Raw genomic sequence first — 27,110 nt, forward strand, 5'->3', positions numbered from 1 at the left:
CTATGCTTTTAAAAAAAGTTAAAAGTCTGTTGTCAATTTATGTCATTCATTCAAATTGTTCGCGGTTTATAAGGCGTTTATTTTAAACAATACTTAAATAATATTAATAATGACTTACGGAATGAGGGCCGCAAACTATTATTTAAGCTCGTAAATAATTACGACAATGTGCGAAGTCGACGTGAAGCGTTTTATAACGAAAAACTGCAATGTTTACAAGTCGGAAACAATTTAGTAGGATGGTGCTCTATTAATATTTTGATACTTTAAGTACTAGTTCTAAACTTCTAACATTTCCCTATAACTTTGATTAAGTATGTGAATTTATTAATACCTGAATCTCATAAACAGGACAAGTGTGTAAAAAACCGGGCAAGTGCGAGTCGGACTGGCGCACGAAGGGTTCCGTACCATAATGAAAAAAAAAAACGGAAAAAAATGCAAAAAAAAAACGGTCACCCATCCAAGTACTGACCACGCCCGACGTTGCTTAACTTTGGTCAAAAATCACGTTTGTTGTATGGAAGCCCCATTTAAATCTTTATTTTATTCTGTTTTTAGTATTTGTTGTTATAGCGGCAACAGAAATACATCATCTGTGAAAATTTCAACTGTCTAGCTATCACGGTTCGTGAGATACAGCCTGGTGACAGACAGACGGACGGACGGACGGACAGCGAAGTCTTAGTAATAGGGTCCCGTTTTACCTTTTGGGTACGGAACCCTAAAAACGGATAAACTAGAAGTTCTGGAAAATATCAATAAAATCAAAACATTGGAACGTAATCATATGTGTGTGTCGTTGACTGTACTTTACATAGTGGTAGAAATTAATCTGAGCTGACTTTGAGTGCAGTCAACGTGTATTTAACTTATTTCCTTGGTACCTTACATGTGCACAGAAAATCAAAAATATTTTCTAGTATCAAAACTATAATCCCTACTACACACAGTGTGACCAGCCCAAGATTATTTGAATTTCCCGCCAAAACTTTGGGTAATATTTCAGTAGCCAGACTCTAGTACTAAGTATCAAAATATTAATAGAGCACCAACCTACTAAATTGTTTATGACTTGTAAACATTGCAGTTTTTCATTTATACAACGCTTCACGTCGACTTCGCACATTGTCGTAATTATTTAGGAGCTTAAATAATAGTTTGCGGGCCTCACTAGGTGCAGTCATTAAATAAATAAAAAAATAAATATCAGGGGACATCTTACACAGATCAACCTAGCCCCAAGCAAAGCTTGTACTATGGCTGCTAGGCGATGATATACATACTTATATAGATAAATACATACTTATATACATAGAAAACACCCATGACTCAGGTACAAATATTTGTGTTCATCACACAAATAAATGCCCTTACCGGGATTCGAACCCAGGACCATCGGCTTCACAGGCAGGGTCACTACCCACTAGGCCAGACCGGTCGTCATTATTAATATTATTTAAAATAAACGCCTTATAAACCGCAAACAATTTGAATGAATGACATAAATTGACAACAGACTTTTAACTTTTTTTTAATTCATAGACAATTGGTGATACAACAAGGAAATATTTGTCAACAAAATTTGGTTAGCCAGACTCTAACTCATAAACGGCTTAACTGATCAAGTTTGTTTTAATTTTATTTGAATGAGTTTTTTAGGCAATATTTTCATGACTTTTTTCATATTTTTTGGACCGATGGTGTAAAAGTTAGAAGGAAAAGCCTTTTTTTTTTCTAAACGATTATTTTCGAAATGATTCACTTTATCAAAAAATGTTGTTTAATGACCCCTACTTATTTTGAATGGCCTATCCAACGACATCCCACACTATAAGGTTGAAACGATAAAAAAATTGTCACACACATTTTGTTTCTTTCGAAGCAATTATTTCCGAAAATATTCACTTTATCAAAAAATGTTCTTCTAAAACCCCTATTCATTTTGAAAGACCTATCCAACGACATCCAACACTATAAGGTTGACATGAAAAAAAAAACCTTACATACAGTTTGTTTCTTTCGAGGCGATTATTTCCTAAAATATTCACTTTATCAAAAAAATGTTTTGTAAAAACCGTATTTATTTTAAAAGACCTATCCAACGATATGTCACACTATGGGATTGAAGCGAAAAAAAAATGGTCACATACATTTTTTTCTTCTTTTTCGTTTGATACCTATGTTGTGAGATGTCATTTGATTTGAGTTATAAAATGAATAAGGTTCTTCAAAATTTTTTTTTTATAAAGTTAATATTTTAGGAAATAATCGCTTCGAAAGAAACAAAATGTATGTGAGGATTTTTTTTTTCGTTTCAACCCTATGGTATGGGATATTGTTGGATAGATCTTTTAAAATGAATAGGGGTTTTAAAGGAAAACATGTTTTGATAAAGTGTATATTTTCGGAAATAATCGATTTGAAAGAAACAAAATGTGTGTGACAATTTTTTTAAAGTTTCAACCTTATATTGTGGGGTGACGTTGGATAGACCATTCAAAATAAATAGGGATCTATAAACAACATTTTTTGATAAAGTGAATCATTTCGGAAATAATCGTTTAGAAAAAAAAAAGGTTTTTCCTTCTAACTTTTGAACTATCGGTCAAAAAAATATGAAAAAAATCATGAAAATAGTGCCTAAAAAACTCATTCAAATGAAATTAAAACAAACTTGATCAGTTAAGCCGTTTATGAGTTATCGCTAAAAGTCTTTTCTTCTTATTTTATTTAAAAGCCTGGCAACCCTTATTTGTGACCGGATTTTCTCAGGCAACCCTATACCATTGTATTTGCAATAAAATAACATCATTTTGATGTATAATTCAAGCATCAGACAGATGAGTGCAATTATCGATATAAAATCACCTCTTTAAACACGGCAACCACATAATAGTGGCCGGAAAAAGATAGGCAACCTAGTTGATTTATGTTGTACAAGTTGTATACTTTCCATTGAAACTTATTTCGTTCGTCAGACAAATCGGTAACAATTTGAGATAAAATTTTTTTTTTTCTAAAATTTATTAAAAATAGCCTTGACCATATTTCTTTAGGCAACCCTATTTATTTATGTTCTGGAACATATTTTCTTTCATATTTTCATAGTTTCATCCGTCAGACAGATTGGTGAAGGTCGACCATATATGTGGGATCTTAGACCATAATTTAAAAATTTGCAAGCAGATACGATCTAAGCTATTATTTATTTTATTAATTTTTATCGAGAATTATTTTTCCCATCTGCTCTTATTTCTATGAATGTCATAAAGTACCAATTTTCATAGTGCGACTGAAATTTTGTAGGGAAATTAATTTTGTTATATAATAAGTTATTTTAATGTTTAAAAGCATTCATTTGACGTTTGAAATGTGAGAATTATAATTATCAACAAAATCAAGCGTAACCAATTTTATTCATGGATATTTTTGTTCAAATGTAGGCAATATCAAAATATCTAAGATCTTGCAAAAGAATTAACATTTTACAAGAGATGGAATAATTTTTAACAGCCCACCTTTTCTTCGTAGATTGGTACGAGTATATTCTCAACTGCCAACTAAAATTTATATTAACTAGAGTTAGACCAAGAAAAGTCTGCAGCAATTTTGATAGCCCACGCAGTGCGTGTTATTTTAAACGTCAAACTTCTAGGAATTTATGACATAAATAACACTTGCATTGCGTGGGCTGTCAAAATCGATGCCGACTTTTCTTGGTCTAACTCTAACAACGCGTTTATTAAGAAAAATAAATAAATGTACGAGTTGTCTGACGGCAAATATCTTGCCGTTACCCAGGTTAATATTTCAACAATAAAAACGACCATAGGTTATTCTCATAGACTAGGAATCCTCTAGACCGAGTTTAGAGCAATTATTTCATGCAACCGATGATGCCAAAAATGCGGGGGTGCGCGGGACGAGGTGAGCGAAGTCCCGTGCCGTGATTGGTACGTTCAAAGACACGGACGTCACACAAAGACACTTTCGACTCGAACATGGAGTAAAATTACCGTATGCGTGGCAGAGGGTGTAGGGCGACTATGCTCAGTCTGGAGTAGAGGTGCGCGCCGCCGTGGCGCGCCGCCGCCGCCGCCGGTAGTTTAAAATTCGCGCCGAATATTTTTTTATAAGACAGTATTATGCAGCGTTAAAATATGTAATAGGTTATAGACCGATAAGAAATAGTTGAAAATTAGTGCGGGCACCACTTCCTGCGTAACTCTCACATTTTTGACGTAAAATACTTACTTACATGGCAATAATTTAGTACAGATTTTTTTTGGTTATTGTATAATTTAAATTCTACTATTTTATGTCGCACCAACACAATACGAACTATTTCTTATGTGGCAGTATGATTTACATAAAAATGTGTTGTATGTAGGGGTAAAACACATTTATAACGTATAATGTCCAGTGTGTTAACCGTTGTCGATTTCAAGGCACTTTTGCTAAGTCCAGTATGTTGGACATTGCCAAGTGCCAAGTATGCGAAGAGTAAAATTATCAAATTTTCTGGTAGTTTTTATGGTAAATAAATTAAACAGAGGGATGTTAGGTGTTTCAAAACGTTTTAAAAAGTCATTACTTGTCGGTTTACAACGTAATGAACTAATGAACCAAATAGATAAAAAAATATTTTTACGGATTTTTTTTCCTGTGCGTTCATCAAGACATCAAGAGATCGACCCGATTTCATTTGAGAAATTTCTTACAAAAATATTGATAAATTTGCATGCCAAAAATATAAAAATAATAGGTTTGACTTTAATTCATAACATACGTTGACATTATCAGTAAGTGTATTTGTAATTAAAAAATGCAATTATTCTATATTTATTAAAAACCATGAATTTGACAAAAAAACCTTATGCATATAAAGTACTGTATGTATACTCGGCAACGTCCAAAATACTAGACGTCTTTTCATTATGCGGCGTATCTTTTTATTTACACCTAACCTGGCATCATCCAACATATTTAACATACGTATGTTTTTTTCGAAACTATTATAAATAGATTTTTTTCATGATTATTCTACAATAAACAACCACATAATAAGATAATAACACCAAAAAAATGATACTAACACAGTTTTTTGAGATTTTTTTCCCTTGTCGAGGGGCTACCCGAGGTTTTCATCGATTTTTGACAAGCTTTGAATCGTACCTCCTTTTTTGCACTACAGATATTATAAGACAAACGGTTATCGGTTTTTCAATCTTTTATCTCCGGTTTTGTCCACCGAATTTTGAAAAAAATGAATAAGTACTTACTTTTTTATGATTTTTTTAAGACATTGTCTACAAAAAACACTTTTTTCGTATCTAGTTTGCAGTGAAGGATCTTACATGTACGAAATCTACATATTTGGGTTCGTCTTTGACGTCTCGACAAACGTGTCCAGGGTTTTATTTTAAACTAATTAACACAAAAGTTATGGCCAGAAAACCAGTTTTATAGCCTAAAATTGTTCAACTTTGATGCCAAATATCTCGAAGACAATGAACTTTTAAGTAAATATGGGATACTATATTGCTTAAACCCTTGCTGTTAATAGAATAAGCTACAAAAAACATTAGAAAACTAAGGGATACAGATCGAAGGTCATTGGCGTGGGGTAGCCCCTTAAGGGTTAAGCGTAACTTTTCATTATACTACGTCTTAATATTGAAAAGTTGAAAAATCCCACGCCGCCGGCGTTACGCCGCCGCCGTGGATTTTTTCGTGGCGCGCCGCCGCCCTATTTTTTTCGACCGGCGCGCACGTCTAGTCTGGAGGATGTTTTGTCTGTGGTTATACTTCAAATGCTAAGAAAATCTGTTATAAAGGTAAACGTAATGGTGCTCGACGCGGTCCCAGTACATGTCATCTTGAAACTTAAGTCATTGTCAATAGAGGTGACAGCAAGGTGTCATCTATTGGGCATTAACATGTCGAGCACTAGTACGTATACCTTATTTATCTTTTCTATTGAACTCCACTTGACGCCGAAATTCCCGAGGTGTGTCTACATCATTAATAAGATTTAGGTAAGTACATAAAAGTTAATTAATAAGTCCAAGTAGCCATGCGTGGATGAACACTACTATCTTATTACTTTATGATTATAATAAAATAGCTTCTGCCCGCGACTTTGTCCCATCCGATACCGTGATAAATGTTAGGGGACAAACTAACACAACATCTTAAATTAAAATATTGAATCTCGTTGGTTTTAATTACCTGACACTGGGTTCAACTACAAGTTGAGGTAGCTTTGCCGCTGCTGCTTGAGATCGACATTTCCTCTTAATCTTATCAAATTTATCTTCAAACATATCAAATTCTTCCACGTCTGGATACATTTTTTCTTTATATTCAGGATATTTCTTGTCTTTTATAGCGTTTAATTCGACTGGTTCATCATAATTATTAAGTTGATCATATTGTGCTTCAGTAGCAGCAGGACTCGAGAAGCGGTCACTAAAGTCTTGCGTATGATCCTGGTCCACATCATTCACCGTTTGCTGGAAAACGGTGGCAGACTTGTTCAGATTGCTTTTATTAGCAGCTTCCTTTAACCCAGAGATTAAATCATTTTCTAAATTCCGGACCTCCTCACTTTCTAAAATAGTCTTAGCAGTTATGGAGTCAACGTCGCCATCGTTTTTATTATTGTCGGATTTAACATCAATACCAGTTTTTCCTAAAAGGTCTAATCCTACGTTGGCGGCTTGTGACGGACATAGCAAATCATCTGTATCCTTTATTATAGATGGTATGTCAGCAACAGGGTCTTGTTTCTTGTGCGACTCTTTTAAAAGTTCACAACAATCCAAGAATAATTCTTCGTCGCAACTTAATCCCCTATGTGAAAGCTGTTGCTCCCTCACGATTTTGTTAACATCTGCTAGGATCTCTTCTAATGAAAGTGGGGTAATTTTCGGGGCCGATTTAGAGTTTTTCTTGCGTTTTAACATCTTGTCGGTGATAATTTTGAGACGATCTAGATGTTCTTTATAGGCTATTAAATAGTTTGGCTCTTCTTGAATGGGAACCGTTTTAATTTTCATTTCCACTTCTGACATTTTGGAAACATGTAAGAGGGTCATTTGATGCCTAAGGAAATTGTCAGAGCGACGAAACTCTTTCTTACATATATTACAATAACTCGGTGTTGTGGCGGTAGTTGAATTTTTTTTCTTTCGACCTTTTTTGACAGGTTTCTTAGATAGGGGTGACCTTTGCCTTGTACATTTTGAATTGTTGTCCCTATCAACTGATTTTCTATTTTCATTTTGCATGTTCCGGTCTTTTTTAGAATTTCGCTCTTGATATAACATATCTTCGGCTTCATTAGCAATAATATGAAATGTTTCTGATATCTTTTTTGTCGCTAATAAATTCGACTTTCGAGGCTTCCTTTCTGAAAAGAACCCAAAACTTTCCATAAATTGTTCCGATCGCAATTGTTGTTCTGTTTCGTCTTGAACTACTCCTTCATCAGTGTTACAAACGCCTAGCGTACGTCTATTCTTCTTATCAATAACAGAACTCTTTTTACTTAACTTCAAATTACTGTTAACCTCATTTTCCACGTCATTTTTGTGGCTTGAAAGGGATTTATCTACACCGCATATTTTCTTTTCCTTTTCTTCCACATATTTTTTCAATGGTACATCACTTTTCGATGAGTCGTCAGAATCACTTCCGTCATGTTTAGAGAAAGATCGAATTTTTTTACCATCCTCTTCGCAAACCTTTACACTTTTAGTTTCTTTAGAAGAAGTAGATTGTTTAGGATTGGTTGATGATCTGTATTCAGTGCTTGTTTTACGTTGTCGTAATGGCTCTGCGTGTTCAATCATATCGTCCATATCAATATCGTATGGATCATAAACCACCGACTTAATAACAGCGGACTTTGACCGCGTACGTCTTCCAGCGGCCGGCGTGTTGTAACATGTTTTTATACGAGAATAATTTTCACTATTTTTAGGTGCTATATGTTTTTCTTCATCTAAGCATGTTTTAGGAATAGTATCAGGTTCTTCAATCACATTCTTCGTATTACTAATGGTACTGTCTAATGTGTCATTTGTACTGTGTATGCCATGTGATGTTATTAAAGGCTCTTTCTCGAATTTTGACTGATCCTTGTTTTCAATACACTGCACATCTGAAGTGTCTTCAGTGGCATTTAGTTTAATTTTTTTGGGCTGTGAACTTTGTAACAGTTCAACGTGAGGCAAATCGCCGCTTTTGCGCTTTTCAATTGATACCGCTGCGCCTATTTCAATTGGTTCTAGGCTTGCTGCTGTTAATGAGGTAGACTCAGAAGTGGATGGAGCACTGACATCAGCATCGTCGAAAGAACAGTCAAGTGGTTCTGAAGGTATTTGGTCTTCGTGTGATATTGTAACACCATCTTTGGTCTGACCTTGCAGAGTAACATCAGTAGCTTCTTCAATACTATCTTCACCGCAAGTAAATTGAGTAATAGGCTTTTTCCTCTTAAATTTGCGTTTTATATTCGCCGATTTTTTACGCTTGACGGATTTGTTTTTCTCTTTGATGTTACTATCAACAGGAACGGTATCTTCGACCACATTATCTGTGACAACTTCCAACGTTGAAGTTTTTCTTAAACTGTCAACGTTTTCACCAGCACAACTTTTATCACCGTCAACGTTATCACTTTCAGGACTTTTCACATTATTTTCCTCATCTAGTAATAATTTGGAAAATATTAACTGTTTTTTTGTCAGTGGAGTTCTATTTTCCTGCAAAGTGTCAACATGCAACTCCTCTCCGGCAACTGAATTATTACGTGATCTTACCCGTCTGCTGCGTCGTAATGGAGTTGTCATGTTACTGGCTTCTTCAAGACTAGAACAGGACGTCAAAGGAACGACAACGGCAGAAAGGCTAGTTTTATCTATATTATTTGATCCAATTGAGCGTAAACTCTCCGTGATAACGGTATCCGGACAGACTTTTGAAACGAGTTCTTTTGTATTTGCTGATCCCGACGGATCTGTTGTATTTTTCTCATCACTGGTAGTTTCAGTTATTTCATTACCCTTTTCTTCTTGATTTTGACTAGTTACACCGTCTGATTGTGATGTCGGAGTCCTTTTCTTTTTCTTATTCTTTTGTTTTACAGGCGATGCTTTAGTTTTGGATTCATCAATCTCTTCCTGTACTCTGTGCACACTGATAGTCTCATTTTCTTCGTTTACTTGTGAACGTTTTCTTGATGTGCCAATAGACAGTTTTGTATCATTGTTAAGGTTAGTGTTTTCATCTATAACGCTATCGTCTTTACGGACTTCGTCGTTCTTGTTATCGACCGCAACGCTGTTCAGAACAGACTTTGGTGATGCGTCGATTGTATCTGATTGCGTATTTTGCGTAATGTTTTTACGTCGAAGTTTGCGATGTTTCTGTTTGAGGCTTCCCTCGACAGGTACCTTTATTGAACGTTTATCACTTTCCTTGGCTATAAAGGATATTGCTTTCTCTTTATCCAGGGAAACTGTTATTACTGTATTATTATTACTCAGTGATGAATCACGTGCCTTAAGTATATTATTCTCGTTTTTCTTATTTTTCTTTCCCTTTTTCTTGATAGCAATGCCTTCATCTTTCTCTGAATTATTTGAATCCTTAACTGGATCTATTTTTAGAAGATTTTTCTGTTTTTGCTTACAAATGACTGCCAATGACAAATCATCGTCGGAATCCTCTTGAACTTCACTTGCAACTGATATGCGACGTTCTGGTGAAGTCATTAGAACTTCCGTTTCCTTTCCAGTCTTTGGTGTGGAGCAGTTAACTGGAAAGTCATACGATTCAGAAATATCTAAGCTCGATTTCGTAATAGCTGCACTATTACTGTTCTTGGTTACTTCGCTATCTTCCGACGATATATCTAGTTTCTTACTATGTATGTATTTAGTATCTGGGAGGTCACTATTAAGTGAAATATATTCCTTAGTAATTACTTGGAGCGGATCCTTGTTAATTTCGTTATTCACAACTGATGACGTAACGAGAGTGGTTTTAACAACAGATTTTATATTGTGTATATCATCAATTTTTATATTTTCGTCTTTAGACGCGGTTGAGAGCCTTCTAGTGCAGCTATTTGTTTCGTCTAAATTGGATTCCTGCACATTTGGCGAAGTTACAGAAGGAAACTTGCATTCCGCAGCTACAGTTTTGTTACTGTGTTGAGTGCTGCTAACTTCTGCTTGTTGAATGGCTAGAGAAATGTCAGTCTTCAATGAGACATTAACATTTAAAGACTTTTCGACCTCGTTGTCGTGCTCATTGTTGTTAATTTTATTAGTTAATACAGGTGCCATAGACGTATATTTTGCCAGTTGGCTGTCAATTGACCTTTGTCTTGCAGATGGAGCTTTGATGCGGACTGCTCTTAGACTAGCTGTTTGGTCGTTGTTGCTTTTATTACGTTTGGGTTGTACTATTAATGACATCTGAGGCGGCACTTCTACAATAGGTTCGTTATGTATTTCAGCGCGTATCCCAGCTTCATCCTCTGTCAAATCTATGATCTTATCCACCGATACACTATGGCTTATAGACAATCTATTTGTAGCCGACGCAGTTAAAGCATTTTCTGATAGTGCATCCGATTTTGTAATAATTGCTTCAGTTTCAGGTTCATCTTTGGAAATGTTATTCGCTTGTATAGTGTAGGATTCATCTGCGACTACATCCGAATTAATGGAACGATTAAGTGACAACGTGGTAGGGTGTACTAATGGCGGCCGTGATACAGTGTTTTCAATATTTGATTTACCAGAATTAGACGAGCGAAGTGGAGAAGTCATTTTTGATTCTGATTCTTGCTCATTTCTCGGTAGACTAGATACTTCGTTCGGCTCTGGTAATGTTGCCTTGCCAGTAGATTCAGACTGATTAGAAAGTTCGGTTTTTAAGCCACTATCCGAGGTTGATGTTGACACATAATGTGGCAAAATATTAAGTAGTCTGTTTCGGTGGTCTACAGGCATGTTACCCAGGACGTCAACCAGTTCTTTAGGTAAAAGGGCAATTTTTCTAGCTGTTTCAGGATCTTGGTCCACATTCGACAATACATTTGTACTAACGACTTTCTCTTTATGACATTCTAACTCTTTTTCATATGTCTTACTTTGAGTGCTGGTACCAGGAAGGATTTTTACATCACTTTTCTGGTTTGCTGAATTAGTAGGAACCTGGGATACAAGGTGAGAATAATTTCCTTGTATACCGATAGTAGTTCCAGCCAATGTATAAACGGGTGTAGTATTTGCTATAGTGGTTCCAGGTATACTCAACAGAGTATTTGTCAAGGTTGTCGAATTCGTAGATTCAATCTTGGTAACAGAAATACACGCTTTATCTAATGTGTACACAGGCGTAGTGCTCTCAAATTTATTTAAATGCGATGTTATCCCAGCATTCGTTATAGCGTATATATTAGCAGTATTCGAACTAGCAATAAGGGGTGCGGTTCCAAAAGTAAACGTTAATTGATCTTGAACGCCAAGCGAAATTTTTCCTTCTGATGTCGTGGTAAGAGTATAATTTTGGGTTGAGTCAGAGTAATTAGTAATCAACGGAAAAGATGGAGGTGACGTCCTATTAGTAGCAAGTAGGTCTTTGTTGGGTGGATTATCAACAGTGGCTGCGACTCTTATCTTATATTGCGGTATTTTCAACGTGGGATCGTAAATAGGTTTTTGTATTTGAAATGTTCTGTCGCAAGTTCGTGGATGTACTTGATAATACTTTTCTTGGTTTTTATCTGCATCATCTTCTTTTTTACCAAACGATGCAGCAGTTTGTTGTTGTGTAGAGGGTTCTTTCAAAATATCTTCAGTTCTCTGTTGGCATGTTAAATCAGATGGTAAATTTTCATGATCTTTCTCTAATGAGTTTTCTGTAACAACGCTCATAAAATTCTCGGATTTAGATGGCGGCACTGTGTCTATTATATTTACATTTTCTTTTGATGTAGACATATTGATGGAACTAACTTTCTTGTCTTTAATATTGAGGTCTGTAGGGAGCAACTGGCAGATTTGGTTATCGGTTTGAGGCTTCACAGTTTTATCGAGATTGCGTATATCTCTTTTCGGTGCTGATTCTCGACTTGCAGGGGGATTTGAAATTTCCACAAAAGGTTTCGTGGAATTATCGGTTACTTTTTTCTTAACCGTGAGGTCTGTTGGAACATCGAAACAACTTATGAGGGACAAATCGGTGACGTCATCTTTACTTAAAATGTCAACTTCAGCCGACTTTAACTGTGAAGATTTTAAGCTCAAATCAACAATTTCGTCGTTAGGTAAAGAAATTGTCTCCTCTCTATATTCTAAGTCCTGGCTTTTGTTCGATAAATCTAATGTTTCGTAAGTGTCATAAGAAGTTCCTAGCAAATAAGTGTTTTGAGTGTTTGACAAATCTTGTGAGGCATTGACGTTGCTTGCTTTTCCGGATAGATCAAGTGGAATCGAAATGATAGACTCAATGTGAGTACTCGCGTGTGCGGGTCGATTGTTAACCGGAACATGATTAAATTCTGCACTAGGAAAATTCTTAACAGTCACTTTACGGCTGTATTCTGAATCTGAATGATGATTGGTTTGCTGTTGTGGATTCAAACAATTTCCGTAATATTCATTACTATGTTCCTTTATAGTGAGTTTCTTCTCGTTTGTAGAGGTTTGGTTATTTGTCATAGTTTGCTTAGTAAGTTCAGGTAACACTTGTTTTCCTTCAGAAGTGTGATTACTCGAGGTATTAGACGTTTTTACTAAAGATGACTGTTGGTTGTTAGGCCAACCTTCATTAGATTTTGTGTTTTGCTCATCTTTACCAGTGTTGGTAACTGTGTTTGGCCACTTATTTGTAACACTTTTTTCTTTTGGACGCTTAGAATTTTCCAGAGGGGGAACTCTAGCTACCACGGGAACGACTTCAAGGGAAACCTCTGTTTCAGGAGCAGTAAGAGCATTTGATGCAGTAGCTTGCGGTGTTGGAAGAGGTTGAGAAGGTAATTCGATTGTTTTAACCTCATTGACCATCGATTTTCGGCGGCTCGGCAAACCTTTTACCGGAACATCCAGTTGTTTCTCTGACATTGTGACTTCATCTTTCTGCAATGTTATCTGATGTTTATCTATAACATTGCCTTGGATGCTTTTTGTATCCTGATTGGGCGATTGAACTGGCATCACAACCGTCTCAAGAGAAGTATTTTTTGCATCCTGTTTGGAAGATTGAAACTTTTCTACTTCACGTTCACGTGAAACACTCTTATTTTGACTGGTTTCAATTTTAGTTTCCAGTATTGTCACATTTTCGACATTACTTACTAAAGTAGCAGAATCAGGCTTTAGAGTATCAGGTTTTGTATAGAGCGGTTCGTCATCACCACATTGCACGGAAACATGGCCTGCAGGTATAGTTGATTCGGCAGCGGGCTCAACTAATTTATTTTTCAGCATTGCAATGCAAGCGTTGAGTCCTTTTCGGGGCTTATTCAATTTACTCTTTTGTAGAGCATCTAGTGGCCCTTTATTGTTGTAGTGTAAAGGAGGTTTATCCAGAGTGAGAACTGCCGCTTCGTTTTCAAATAGTAGATGTTGGCCTGACTGGACATGTTGATTAACATTGTTACATTCTTGCTGGATTAGGAAGAGATGGTGAAACTGCACAGACTTGTCATGCTTTTCCGAATCTGCGGTCAGGCGAGCTATTGAATGTTTAAGCGGGATGTTTGAAGCCGGGGCACAGCGATTTCCTGAATTGCCATTTTGACCACTATTCCCAGCTCTCTGCCCGCCACGGTTGTTTGAGTTGCCTTGACCTTGCCCAGCATGTTCTCTTGTTTTAAATTCATCATTATTGACATTGATTTTTTGTGGCGAATTTTCAATCGGTATGTCCTCCGTAATAACGGTTTTTGAACTGCAAGCAGTATTGGTTGCATCTATAATGCTATCGTTTTTTCCTACTTTTTTTACTTGGCGGTTGGGTCGTTTTGCTCTGGTGAGCACTGTAGTTTTTCTCTTATCAGGTTCGGATCGTCGTGGAGTCTTGCTTGCCACACGTCTCATTTTGGGTTTTAATGGTTTGCTATCTTCGTCGCTTTTGGCCGACGTGGCGTCATTAGCGGGTGTACCTGGTCTCGGTCGAGTTTCGCTATTTTCCTTGTTTCGTTTTATACGTTTGCTGCGATCTTCAGACGGGCGACTCTTCATTAAAATTTTTGGCCTTTGTTTAATGCGAGGCCGTAAAGATGGGTTCATTGGATTTACGAGTACCCGGTGACGCTTCGCGGGCAAGTCTGCTATCATTTTTCTAATTGTTTCAGCTGAAAAACAAAAAATCTGATATTAACACCAGGTCCAAAAATATTAAGTACATCAAAATTTATTACGAAAAACATTAAGCACACATAATATAAAGTTATATTTCTTAGGGCACCACGTCTTAACGGTTTCGTTAGTTAAGTTTTTTCTCTCGATGGTTGGATTGATTAGACGAGTTTACAACTTTAATTACCAGACATAGAAGTTTTTGTGGCAAAAAAGTGAAATATCGACATGTTTGCTATCGAGGTTACCTTAACGTTATCATAGATATTTATAACATTGTATAATAACATAGTTACCGCGATGTACACAACACGTACGATATCTTCTTTAATATTTTGATAGTGTTCTATTATTTTTGGCACTGTATACTACAGTTTGTTTTTATTTTTAAATATGACACTAAATAAATGTAATGAAGAAATTATGTACCAATTTGTAATTGATTTAGTTCTTAAAAATAAAGAAGAAATTTAAGATTTAAAAAACCGCCCAAGTGCGAGTCGGACTCGCGCACGCACGGTTCCGTACCATTATACGCACAGAACGGCAAAAAAAATCACGTTTGTTGTATGGGAGCCCCACTTAAATATTTGTTGTTTAGCGGCAACAGAAATACATCATCTGTGAAAATTTCAACTGCCTAGCTATCACGGTTCATGAGATACCTACAGCCTGGTGACAGACAGACACGGCGACGGACAGTGGAGTTCCCGTCCCACGGTCCCGTTTTTACCCGTTGGGTACGGAACCCTAAAAAGAAGAAGTTGCATCTTTTATTTATAACAGACTCATCGATAACAGATTCATTGATGTTTCATTGTATCAAACACTCGTTTATGCCACAAAAACTTATATGTTAATAAGAGGCGGATTGTCAATGTAAATTATGTAGCCACTGTAAATTTACTGCCATCTTTCGACAGAAGATTAAAACTGTTAGAACGCCATTTGACTTTGATCCTTATTCTTTCACTGATATGTGTTAACTTGTTAAATATTAATATTAACACCATCTACTCGACACTATTAGGCCAAAGGTATGGTACAATCTTTTCGGGCGATGGCACCATAATCTTCAGACTTCTCTCGAGGAAATGGCGTTAATATTAATATTTAACAAGTTAATACATATGTGAAAGAATAATGTAAGTCAAATGGCGTTCTAACAGTTTTAATCTTCTGTAGAAAGATGGCAGTAAATGTACTATAGCTACATAATTAACCATGACAGTAACTCTCTATTTAAAATTCTCTTTGGTCCTACTAATGAAACTAACGAGAGTTTGAAAGTGCATGCTCATAAGAAGACCTCACGACTCGTATACTTCTTACTATTACTTCGTTTACTTTTGTAATACGCGAAATTATATAAGTTATGCGTTAAGTCGGTAAAGTTGTCGTTTGACAATTCAGTTACCACAAAACATTGACAACATACAGCGACATATTCTTTAGCTGTCAAATTCGTAGCCACCAATTTAGCCACTTAAATAGACTTAACATTATACAACCAAATACTCGTTTATAAAAATTACGTACAGTAAAGGGCCATAAAGTTTGCACATCGGAATTTCGGCTTCGTAGAGCGTTGTCTCTTTCATTCTCGTTGCCTCCAATATTCTCTTTCTAAATACCGATGTGCAAACTTTATGGCCCTTTACTGTATAAGAAATGTCTGTACATGACAGTGACATGGTTTCTGTACAGTACACCGATAAAAGGGCATTTACAGAAAATATACCGTTTAATTTATCGAAAAACTATAAACTTTTGGGTTGTTTCTACTCAGAATCATGAGAACGAAACCATCAATTTACAAAAGAAAAAACACTTTTATATGAAAAAAATCAATAGTCCCCGTGATTCTGAGTCAAAATATCCCAAAAGTAGTTATTAAGAAAAAATATTGGAACTCTTTTTTTCTGAAACCACTAATGAGGAATGACGAAATGGCGAGTGATTGAGGTAAAAGAATGGATGTAGAGTAAGTCATTAATATGTAAAACTTGTATTATTTATATAATTTATTATGCTTAAAATGCGTTTTAACTGTAACTGTACACAACTACACGCAAGAAGAGCTAAAGCCCTGTAAGTTATTTACTAAAGTTTTTTACCTATATTCTAATGGCTTAGAAGTACTTTATTTGCAATCGGGAACAGATGTTAAATAATCAAGATCCTGTCGTATTTTCGTCGTATTTAATGCTGTTAATTAAGTATTTAATGAAATGTAACTTACCGTCCCCAACTTCGGTTCTAATGGGTCGAGGTCTCATAAGGGTCTTCGGCCTAGTCTGTCTGGTTCGGATATCCTTACGAATCTTTTTTCTTATGGTGTTATCCGGTAGACGCGAGCGGCGACGTCGTACTCCAAAAGGCCGATATCGACATTTCCTACGCACGGCTGGAGTGTCTCCTGCACAGTCCAACATGTGCTGGTGCAAATCATCGAGCGTAATGGATTTTCTACACTTGGTACACTCTCTGAAACCCCGAGGAGGGCGCGTCCGATTGCACATCTGACTAGGCGGCACATAGAGATGCTTCAATATGTCCGCGTTCAACAGCTGCTCCCCAACAATTTCATAATGCTGTACTTGGGCGTTAGGATGGTGCGTGGAGACGTGCGCGGAGACAGCGCGCGCGTCGCGGCTCTGCTCACCGCACGCGCAGCACACATAGCAGCGCGGGCGCACCCACTCACCGCTCAGCACGGCCGGCTGCAGCTCATAAGTGGAGGTGGAGGGCGTGAGTCCCAACGACAAGGGGAAGTCGCCCCGCCCGGTGCTTTCTGCTGCCTTTTTTGTAATTTTCATTACTTGCGATAATGGAGTTGGAAGTTCCCTGCTTTCTAGTATGTCTTTCAGCTCGTTACTTATAATTGTTTGCTTTTCAGTCTTTTTTTCGAGCGGTGGACAGCCAAATTTCTCTTCGAATTTTCGCCTCATACGTAGTTGTGTCCAGATATCTAAACTGGAGACCAAGGATATAATGCAATTATTTGTGTGCGAATCGCGCTTAATTTGGTCGGGATTTATAGGACCCTTTTCGCTTTCTAAATTGTCCCATTTCCACTTGTGCTTTGGAGCAATCGCCCGGGGCATATACCGATCAAAGGCGTTACGTGAATACTGCTCACTTGCGAGGAGTATGGGAAATCCTTCTGCAGTATTAATGACAACACTATTCTTCGACTTCCTAGTTTTAATAGTACTGTCTGGATCTGGGTTAAAATTGAAAGAACCATCCAAAAATTTGCTTAAATTTTCCTGGACGTTACTTGCCACTTTAGAGTAAAAACTAGTGTCGAAACACTTTTCGAACTTTTGTGTCGTCTCATCTAAGTTTTTCCAATCTTTCTTAGTGGACTCGCCCGTTCTAGGCGAGCGATGCACGACACCCAACCGCGAAAGAATCTGGTCAGCGTCAGTGTTATGAAACGAGAAATTGGGGGGGATTCGCTTATTCCACTGAATGTCGTCTAACACGATAACAGCGCTCTTCTCTATTACCGTACTGCTACCTAGACTCTTGCTCGGAGGCAAAATTAAATTCGTTGTTATGTTATCTTCAATGTCAGCACCATCGCTTACTAGAGACGGTTTCAGTTCGCAAGAAATCACGACTCCATTAAAGCTGTGTCCGTCAGTGAAAACCTTACTGTCATTTCCAAATTCATCTTTATGCGATTCTTTTAATGAACCCGTTGAAATTTTCTGACGAAGCCTGCTGCGATAAGGTAACTTGGATTCGCACGACTTATTTTTATGTACAGCAAGTTCGACCGAGGAGGTAAATCGTGTATGGCAGTTCAGACAAGCAAAGTACTGTTGGGGATGCGTTTCCGTCATGTGGCGAATAATGTCGTTCGCTTCGGCCTCGTAGTGGCCACAAAACAGGCAGGCGATGAAGCTGTCCTGCTTCGAACTTGGTGCATGCATTCGCCGCACATGTTTCGACAAGGTTTGTTTAGAAGCAAAATTTTTGTCACAATATGGACATAAAAGTATAGAATCAGACTTTGTTGCGAGATCATCTGTTTTATTTGGCGGCGTTTTGGATGCGGCACTAGTTCGCTTAGCCTTTTCTTGGCCAGTTTTTCCTTCAGACTTTCGGACGAGTTTGGTAGGTTGCGGACTGGGAATGTTCGACTTCCTGGGCCTGAGCCTTCCATTTAATCCAGACGATGGTTCATCTGCCCCCGGATTCATCATGTTTTCTTCTAAAGTCCTGAAAAGAAAATTTACGTAATAAATGTTGTGAATTATGAAAAGAAGTTTTATGCTTAAGGAATATACACGTCAAAAGTGTAACCGTGTAAATAAATATAAACGATTCTGGCCGCCAAAAGTTTGACTCTAAAGAACAGGAAAATTCATAGGACTTTACGTACTCGTCATGATGGCTGTACACCAACATAAGTAACGGATCAGACTACGCGTCAAAAGTATATTCTCTAATAAGACTACTAGTCTTTAGAGACTAGCTTATGTTAAGTTGTTAGCAACTTAACATAAATAGAAAGTAGGTTATTCTGAAAACAAAAGCCAACATCAAAAATAAAAAAAACCGGACAAGTGCGAGTCGGACTCGCCCACCGACGATTCCGTACTTTTTAGTATTTGTTGTTATAGCGGCAACAGAAATACATCATCTGTGAAAATTTCAACTGCCTAGCTATCACGGTTCATGAGATACAGCCTGGTGACAGACGGACGGACAGCGGAGTCTTAGTAATAGGGTTCTGTTTTAAAAAAAGCTTCCGAGGCAGATCGATTGTCTATCATTCGGAAAAAGAAATTCTGGAATTTTCCTCTCTGGACGGCCAATGAAGGCAAGCCAGAGCCGAGAGTCCTGCGGGTCCCCTTGGGGTCCACTCCGACCGACGAAGACACGCCGGAGACGGAGACCCTGACCGATTCTCTGGAGCACTCGGGTCCGTGGGGTCGTTACTTCCCAACAGCTCGCCACAAGCTGCCCTTATTGTTATTTTTTTTTAACTATACATTGTAGGAGAGGACGGAAAACCGCTAAAAGATGGACGAGTGAGTTCCTCCACTAACGTGTCGGCCCCCAAATAATACGAGTCCATCTTTAGCGTTTCCGGCCGAGGCATTACATAGTGCTTTTCACGACTACTGTGAGGAAATAAGAAAACATTTTCATAACTATAAGTACTAGCCGGCGATTTCTCTGGTAGCAAATTACCAGCCACTGCCTGGGCTGAATTTCGGTAGGCGTCAGCGTAAGAATATCATTTTCTTCACTAGAAGAACTCATTTTTATAGCGAGCGTAGATACGTGTTTCTTGTATTTTTTAGTCAAACACAATTTACACTATCCAATTCAGTGAGTATTTTCCGATCCCGCCTTTTTTACTTTTTTTATCACTTTTAAGAGGCGTTTTTCTGTTGTTTGCTTCAAACCGACTCTAAATGTAGAAGCGTTTTTGCTAAAAAACCACAAACAGCTACAAAAGTAAAAAACCCCTTAAGCGTGAATCGAATGAACTGACTGAATGAATGAATGGTTTTGACATTTCTTTTTTTTTAACAAGAAATTGGTCCTATAAATAACCTGGATTACTAATATGTTGCATAAAATTTATTGTCATATTTTACTTTCGCATAGCAACCCTTGGCAGAATCATCATTTCGCAGAATTATATTTTGCATAAGTTTCATGGCTCATCATACTGTTGTTTCGCACAATTTTGTAAAGCTGAATAATACAATGGCATAATGTCAATTTGAAGAATAATCCTATAATCGAATAATTGTTTTGCCAAAAATTGCGTCGCATAATATTTACTTGGCATACTGTCTTTTCGCACAATTTCCTTAGGCGGAATAATTCATTGATGAGAATAATATTTCCGTATCCTACTCCACCAATGAACACCTTCTCCAACAGTTCCTATTGAGTAGGGGTCGCAGTTCTAACCTAACCTACACTTCTGCGACCAATTCCTTTTGTGTAGGGGTCGCAGTTCTAACCTAACTTAACCTACAGTTCTGGAAGCAGTTTCTTTTGTGTAGGGGTCGCAGTTCTAACCTAACCTACAGTTCAGGAAGCAGTTCCTTTTGTGTAAGAGTCGCAGTTCTAACCTAACCTACAGTTCTGGAAGCAGTTTCTTTTGAGTAGGGGTCGCAGTTCTAACCTAACCTACAGTTCTGGAAGCTGTCCTTATGTGTAGGGGTCGCAGTTCTAACCTAACGTAACCTACACTTCTGGAAGCAGAAACTTTTGTGTAGGGGTTTGGGTTACCTACAGTTCTGGAAACAATTTCTTTTGTGTAGGGGTCGCAGTTCTAACCTAACCTAACCTATAGTTCTGGCAGCAATTCCTTTTATGTAGGGGTCGCAGTTCTAACCTAACCTAACCTATAGTTCTGGCAGCAATTTCTTTTGTGTAGGTTCAGTCAGCGACATGAGTATTATGCAGTAACAATTTCAGCAGAACTTTTATTCTGCTGCATAACATTCTGCGAAATTCAAGTCTGCAATATGAGCAATATGCCATAAGAAATTCGGTGAAACGTAATTTATGCTACATACAATTCTGCGTATGTAAAGTCGACGATATTAGTATTCTGCTATTCAAAATTCGGCCAAATGAATGTTATGCGACATGACAGTTATGCTAATTATACAATTATGCAAATGTATCATTCGGTTAAAAATGTTTCTGCGAAACCTGCTATGCGAAGTGTATTTCGGACAATCGATATGTGCAAGACCTAATTTTATTTTTGAAGGAAAAAGTTGCGCCAAAAAAGACCTTTTATTGATTTTTATGTTTTAAATGATACTCATTGCTGTAGCGAACCGTCACCAATGACAGATGATGATAACAATGAAACATTGTAGTAGTGGTGGTTCAGGTGCTGCAGCTATTGCCTACTTTCCAGCTTGGTTTTAGACCATTTATTGCCACATTTCCGAACAGTGGCGTGAAATAATTATTACTTGTAATTTTTTTATTTTATTTTGACTTGTAAAATGTACTTTTATTTTACCAATGAATAAATTCTGTAATTTTTAAATATTTTTATTTGTCGGTTATCTTATCTTACATACAAGTATGTATATCTATATATAGTCGAACAATCGTCACTATTAACTGAAAGATTTTAAGCTTTATTGCCTTTACATAAGGTTTATGCCAGATAATAAACTTGCTAATGGAATGGTTGAATGGTGGTCACTAGTAACTCACCAAATTTAACCTTAGTTCAACGACATAAGGCCGACGAAAGATAGTTAAAATGTGAGTGCAGTTCGTTGAGCACTAATTGAATCGGAAGTTCCGACGGCAATAGCAGCGTCTAGTGCATACTCTATGCATATTGCATGTGCATACCAGGGACAGGAACCGGTTACCTTAACCGGGGTTTTTCATAGGGTTATTTTAGAGGTGTTTATAAAAACCCCTACCATAACGGTAACCGCTTAATAAGGTAACACTTTGATTCGGTAACCGTATCAGATCGAGTTAACCTCTGTTACCGGTAACCGAAATAAAAACCCAGTCTATTCAGTTACCTCATTATGAGGTTTTTGACCAGTTCAAACGATTGTAATCTTTACGCACACTTAAATTCAACTTATTATTGAATAACCGAGGTTGGCATGGGCGGTCTATGAAGCCTGCAGCACAAACAAGTTTTTTTGCCTTTCCTTTGTTTATCTTTATACCTACCTGTGTGGTGTGTTCTTATTATAAAGTATGTCTTTCCCATCACGGAACAATGGTGTTCCGGACCTTTGGGAGGCGTGCGCGGAGCTGAAGCCAACACGTAGAGGCCCTTTTGACACTTTAATGAAATGTAAGGGGTACACCGAGCGGATGCTGCCCTTACCCGTGTCATGGGACGCACGCAGAGGCAGCACCCGCCAGGGTGTAAGGGCTATTGAGAGTTGATGGAATCTAAAATGAACTAGGTTATTGGGTGAAAGCGATGGACTAAGTACTGAGCTATGGGGTAAAAAACCGGACGCCTGCCTAATAAAACGGTATGCAATTTTATTTCCGGCAGACGGTGACTTGCCCTCACAAGATGGGCCCCCACAAAAAGCGACATCTAGGATGGCTCAAGGGCAACACCGGTGTGAGCGGCTCAGGGGTGTCGAGAGGTGTGCGCCGCTTTCTACCCAGTGGCTGTTAACAGCCACTGTGCCAACTCGCGTCTTATGCATATTTCACTTCCACCCCTGGAGCTTATAGCTCTAACGACTCCACTCTGGCCGGCCGGCTAAGGCAAGCCAGAGGCAGAGAATCCTGTCCCACCCACCCTCCTTGCGGGTAACAGAACTCCCCAGGAGCACTCGGGTACGTGAGGTCGCTAATCCCCAACAGCTCGCCACAAGCTGCCCTGCGTTGACTGATTGCACTGGTAAAACCAGCGGGCGATGGGGTCGTAATATTATTATATTATAACTAAAATAATTAAAATAAATAAATTAAATAAGTTTAATAAATGAAATAAATGAAATAAATGAAATAAATTAGATAAATTAAATAAATTAAATAAATTAAATAAATTAAATAAATTAAATAAATTAAATAAATTAAATAAATTAAATAAATTAAATAAATTAAATAAATTAAATAAATTAAATAAATTAAATAAATTAAATAAATTAAATAAATTAAATAAATTAAATAAATTAAATAAATTAAATAAATTAAATAAATTAAATAAATTAAATAAATTAAATAAATTAAATAAAATAAATTAATTAATTAAATTCAATAATTTCAATAAATTAAATAAATTCAATAAATAAATTAAATTTAATAAATAAATTCAATAAATAAATTAAATTTAATAAATAAAGTCAATAAAATCAACAAAATATAAATAAAGTAAATAAAATAAACATTTTTTTTGTATTTTTTTAGTTCTGACGGCACATCACTAAAACTACTTTAACTACTTTAATGTAGCAAACCAGTAAGCAACCGATAATAAAGGTTACCATAACTGAATGAAAACCTGTTAAAAACCCTTAACAAAAACCCTATCGCGATGGGGTTTTGAGATTAACTCGGTTAAAGGTTAGGGTTACCGTTTCAATAAGGTTACCATTACAATCAGGTAACAGTATGATAGGGTTACCGAATGATAAGGTAACCGAATCGATTGGGTTACCGAATTGATAGGATTAAGCGTAAAGAGGGGTTTTCCGGTCCTTGGTGCATACTTTTATTGCTAAAGGAACGGGGTATTGAAAATATATTGACGTTTGTACGTGGTATTCGAAGTAAATACACAGATTTATTTATACAATATATAGAAGAAGTAGCTATAGCGGTGAGGTGGTCGAAGTTATCTACACATGCATTTCTTTTTTTTTTCTCTCTCTCTCTAATATTTTTTATTTCGAAATTTGAGTTCTATCCAACTTGTTTGAATCAACCCGAGTCTTTTGTAGAAACTCGAGTCCTTTTCAGATTTTTTAATTAAAAAAAAAATCTAAACACATTGTCTTTGGATAATATGTATTAATGAGTTAGCTACATAAATCATAAAATATTAGCGCCTATTGTTGTACTATATAGTCTCCAAGTACAAGCTTTGCTTAGTTTGAGGCTGGATCGATCTGTGTAAGATTGTCCCCAATTTATATTCCACAATTTTCAATCGAGGCTTTATGCCGCATGCGGGTCTCTGCCTTTAATTCCTTTACATCAAACAATAAACTATAAATGGCGGAAAATGTCTGTAATTTTACCGTATTTAACATTTAGGTTATTATTAACTCTTTTTATTTGTAAGTGTGATGAAAAGCATTGTATGTAACTCGGGGGCATTACAATTGTAAACTCGAGTCATAAAAACCCTCCGCCTGTTGGGCGCCGGCATTGTATTGACTCTCTATAATAATTTTGGCCATACCTCCCTTATGGGAGTTTTCAGAAAATAGTGTAGGAAAGAATCTAATAAGCGTGAATTGATATGTAAAGTTAATCACTGTCAGTTTTGTAACAATAATTAGGCATTTAATTTCAATAAAAACTTGGTTTTGGTGTTTATTTCATAAACTATAAGTGATATTACAATGTAAAAAAAAGGCAAAAAGTTGATTCCCATAAAGATTTCATGTACTAAATAATTATGGTCACAAAACTGTCAGCGATAGGGTTTGCACGACGGATCCGAAATGTATGGGAATATCCGCGGATCCGGATCCAGATCCGGATAATTTCATACATTTCGGATCCGGATTGCAAACCCTAGTCAGCGATTAACTTTTCTTAACTAACGCTAATTTGGTTCACTATTTTCTGAAAACTCCCTTATCAAACAATGACGCCTACACATATCATGATATCACCGTAACCGTTCTTCCCGTACTAAATTGTGTTAAAATAAATTATGTACAATTTTATTATTATGAGAATAATGGTGTTTGTAGATAATTTGGAACGCCTCACCCGCTTAGTGACTTCTGTTTTTGACTGTAGACATCAGACAGTCCATAATTGCAATATTCAATTAAAGGAAAACTCGTAGATCTACGGCCCCGACACTATCATGAATCTGACATGACTTGTAATGAAACTCCAGCGTTTGGTCCAGTCCGGTCATGATAGTCTTAAATCTCCCCACACACTTATCAGTATTTTTATCAGTATTATACATCATTACTTTTCACGGGGAGTTTTAAGTTATTATTTTCCTAACCGTTTGGTTTAGTTTTGTTATAGAGTACGCTTTGAAGAACACAAAAAACCTAAGTATTCAATAAACGGTTCCAATTCTTCTAACCTGTCGTAACCATACTACGTATATTGTCGTACTCGTAACTCTATGCTTGATGAGACAGAAAAATGGAGAAACAGAGATAGGTAGTTAGAAAATGATTTAGGGTAGTGGCACAAAAGATAACCGACCCCCAGAAGATGAACGTTTGGCTTTAAAATCTAAATAATCAAATCGCATGATTTTACACAGAAAAGATTCTTGACTAATTCCTCTAACGTTTTTGTTGCTCAGAATTACATATCTTACCTTATTTCATTAAAATATTTGCAGTTTAAACATAAAAAAACATTTTGATTTATTGACCGAAGCGTAGCGAAGGTCTACGTTTTGACTCGGGCATTTTGCTTTCGTATGTCCATCCGGATGTTCTCATCTACAGGTCACAATTCTCAACCGATTCTCGTGAAATTTTGTGACCAGATTTTATGATTAAATAATTTTTTTATGTCAATCCAGTTTTTGGAATTTTTTAAAAATGGCGGAGTCGTGATACCTCGCGCCTAAACAAATAGTCGTATCGATATCATAAGAGTTTTTTTCTTTTTGAGATATGTTTATAGATTAAATGGCCAAAAATTCAGAAAATTTATTTCGCTGGTTTCGGAGGTATTGAGATATTTAATTTTAACTAATTTTAACTTGAGAATGAGTCGCTAAATTTCGTCAGCTTATCTAAGAACAATTTGGCTCAGTTTGTAAACGTTCGCTTTTTTTGTTTGCACAGAGAGTCTGGGTTCGATCCCCAGTATTTGTATGCTGGGATATAACTTTTTTATTTTTTTACACTTTAAATTCGTATTTTTTTTTTAATTTACTATATTTAAAGCTCTTAGCACCATGTTATTTAAAGCTCTGCTCGCGAGGTCTACAGCTCACAGAGCCACTAGTTTAATCTGCTTTTATATGATACCCCACACGTGTATGTGCAATGCATGGTTTGTGTATAACACTCAGTATTCTTGTCTTTGGATAAGTAGTTAAGATGCAATTAAAAGTTTAAATGCATAATATTACGAAACCAAGTGGTTAGGATTTTGCTGACTCAAACAGCTCTGGGTTAATTTGTCTTTACGTATGAATGTGTGTATAATTTGTTGAGGGCAGTCATCCATCGCTGTGTGTTTGAAAATGTTTTGACGTAACCATGGCAACGAAGATAGCAAACAATTAATGTCAGACAGAATGACAGACTGAAAGGATTTGCTTCACTCATTAGTGTAACTAATATATTATACATATATCTAGATCACGTCTCACATCTAAAAAAACGTGCCGAAGAAGATAGACTCTGACCACGATAGTCGATAAGTTTGCTCAAACTGTTAGCACCAGCACACAGCACACGCAGCAGTGTGTGTAGCTGTTACTGTTAGGTTGGTTGTAGTAAGAATGCATAAATATCTCAATAAGCTCCATACTTGACGTACTGAACGAACTACAGCTCGGGTACTGAAGAGAGAACTGCTCCCAAGGAGAAGCTCCCTGGTGCCATTGTTGATGAGGAGGATTTAACACTGGTGTTAAGAAAGAAGAAGACGAGTACGGCGCCTCGTAAGACAGTGGGATACCGCCGAGCCGCGTAATTCCGGCTTGCAGATTGCTACACCCAGTGTTGCACTGTATGTGTCGCGCCTGCATTACACCGCCACGGCTGCTAGAGAGGTGGAGTACATATCTACACCAGAAGACCGGTTACACGCTGAAGGTGTTCCTGTTTCGATCGCGCCACTACGTGCACTTCAACTCTTATGTGATGCGCGTGCAGCGACCGCTGCAGGGGACCATCGAGTGCGCAGACTTCTGGCCGAAGGGTGTAGTGTTTCGGAGGTTCCGCGAATCGGACACAAGAGTAGACGATTCAACGGAACCACGCCGCCGTTCTGTCGCCATAATACTGTTTAATTTTAAGTTAATGAAATTTATAATTATGTATGTTAGTCTGTGAAGTA

The 27,110-nt window shown here is 37.1% G+C and overlaps 3 protein-coding genes across 10 annotated transcripts in view; 1 reads left to right on the forward strand and 2 right to left on the reverse strand.

The window, feature by feature from the left end:
- LOC134804747 (protein AF-10) overlaps positions 1-27,110 on the forward strand; it is a 453,368-nt gene that overhangs the window by 140,414 nt on the left and 285,844 nt on the right. The window lies entirely within an intron of this gene.
- The window catches only part of LOC134804897 (ADP-ribosylation factor-like protein 5B), a 288,633-nt gene that overhangs the window by 62,407 nt on the left and 199,116 nt on the right, over positions 1-27,110 (reverse strand). The window lies entirely within an intron of this gene.
- The window catches only part of LOC134804690 (uncharacterized), a 79,640-nt gene that overhangs the window by 17,211 nt on the left and 35,319 nt on the right, over positions 1-27,110 (reverse strand). For both annotated transcript variants that reach the window (XM_063777812.1, XM_063777813.1), the window contains 2 exons: positions 16,630-18,620; positions 6,235-14,383 (listed from right to left, as the gene is read on the reverse strand). In XM_063777812.1, the coding sequence (XP_063633882.1) occupies positions 6,235-14,383; positions 16,630-18,620 (10,140 nt within the window). The remainder of the gene's footprint in view (positions 1-6,234; positions 14,384-16,629; positions 18,621-27,110) is intronic.

Source organism: Cydia splendana, chromosome Z (assembly GCF_910591565.1).
Source record: "Cydia splendana chromosome Z, ilCydSple1.2, whole genome shotgun sequence".
In the NCBI taxonomy this organism is placed as follows: Eukaryota; Metazoa; Arthropoda; class Insecta; order Lepidoptera; family Tortricidae; genus Cydia; species Cydia splendana.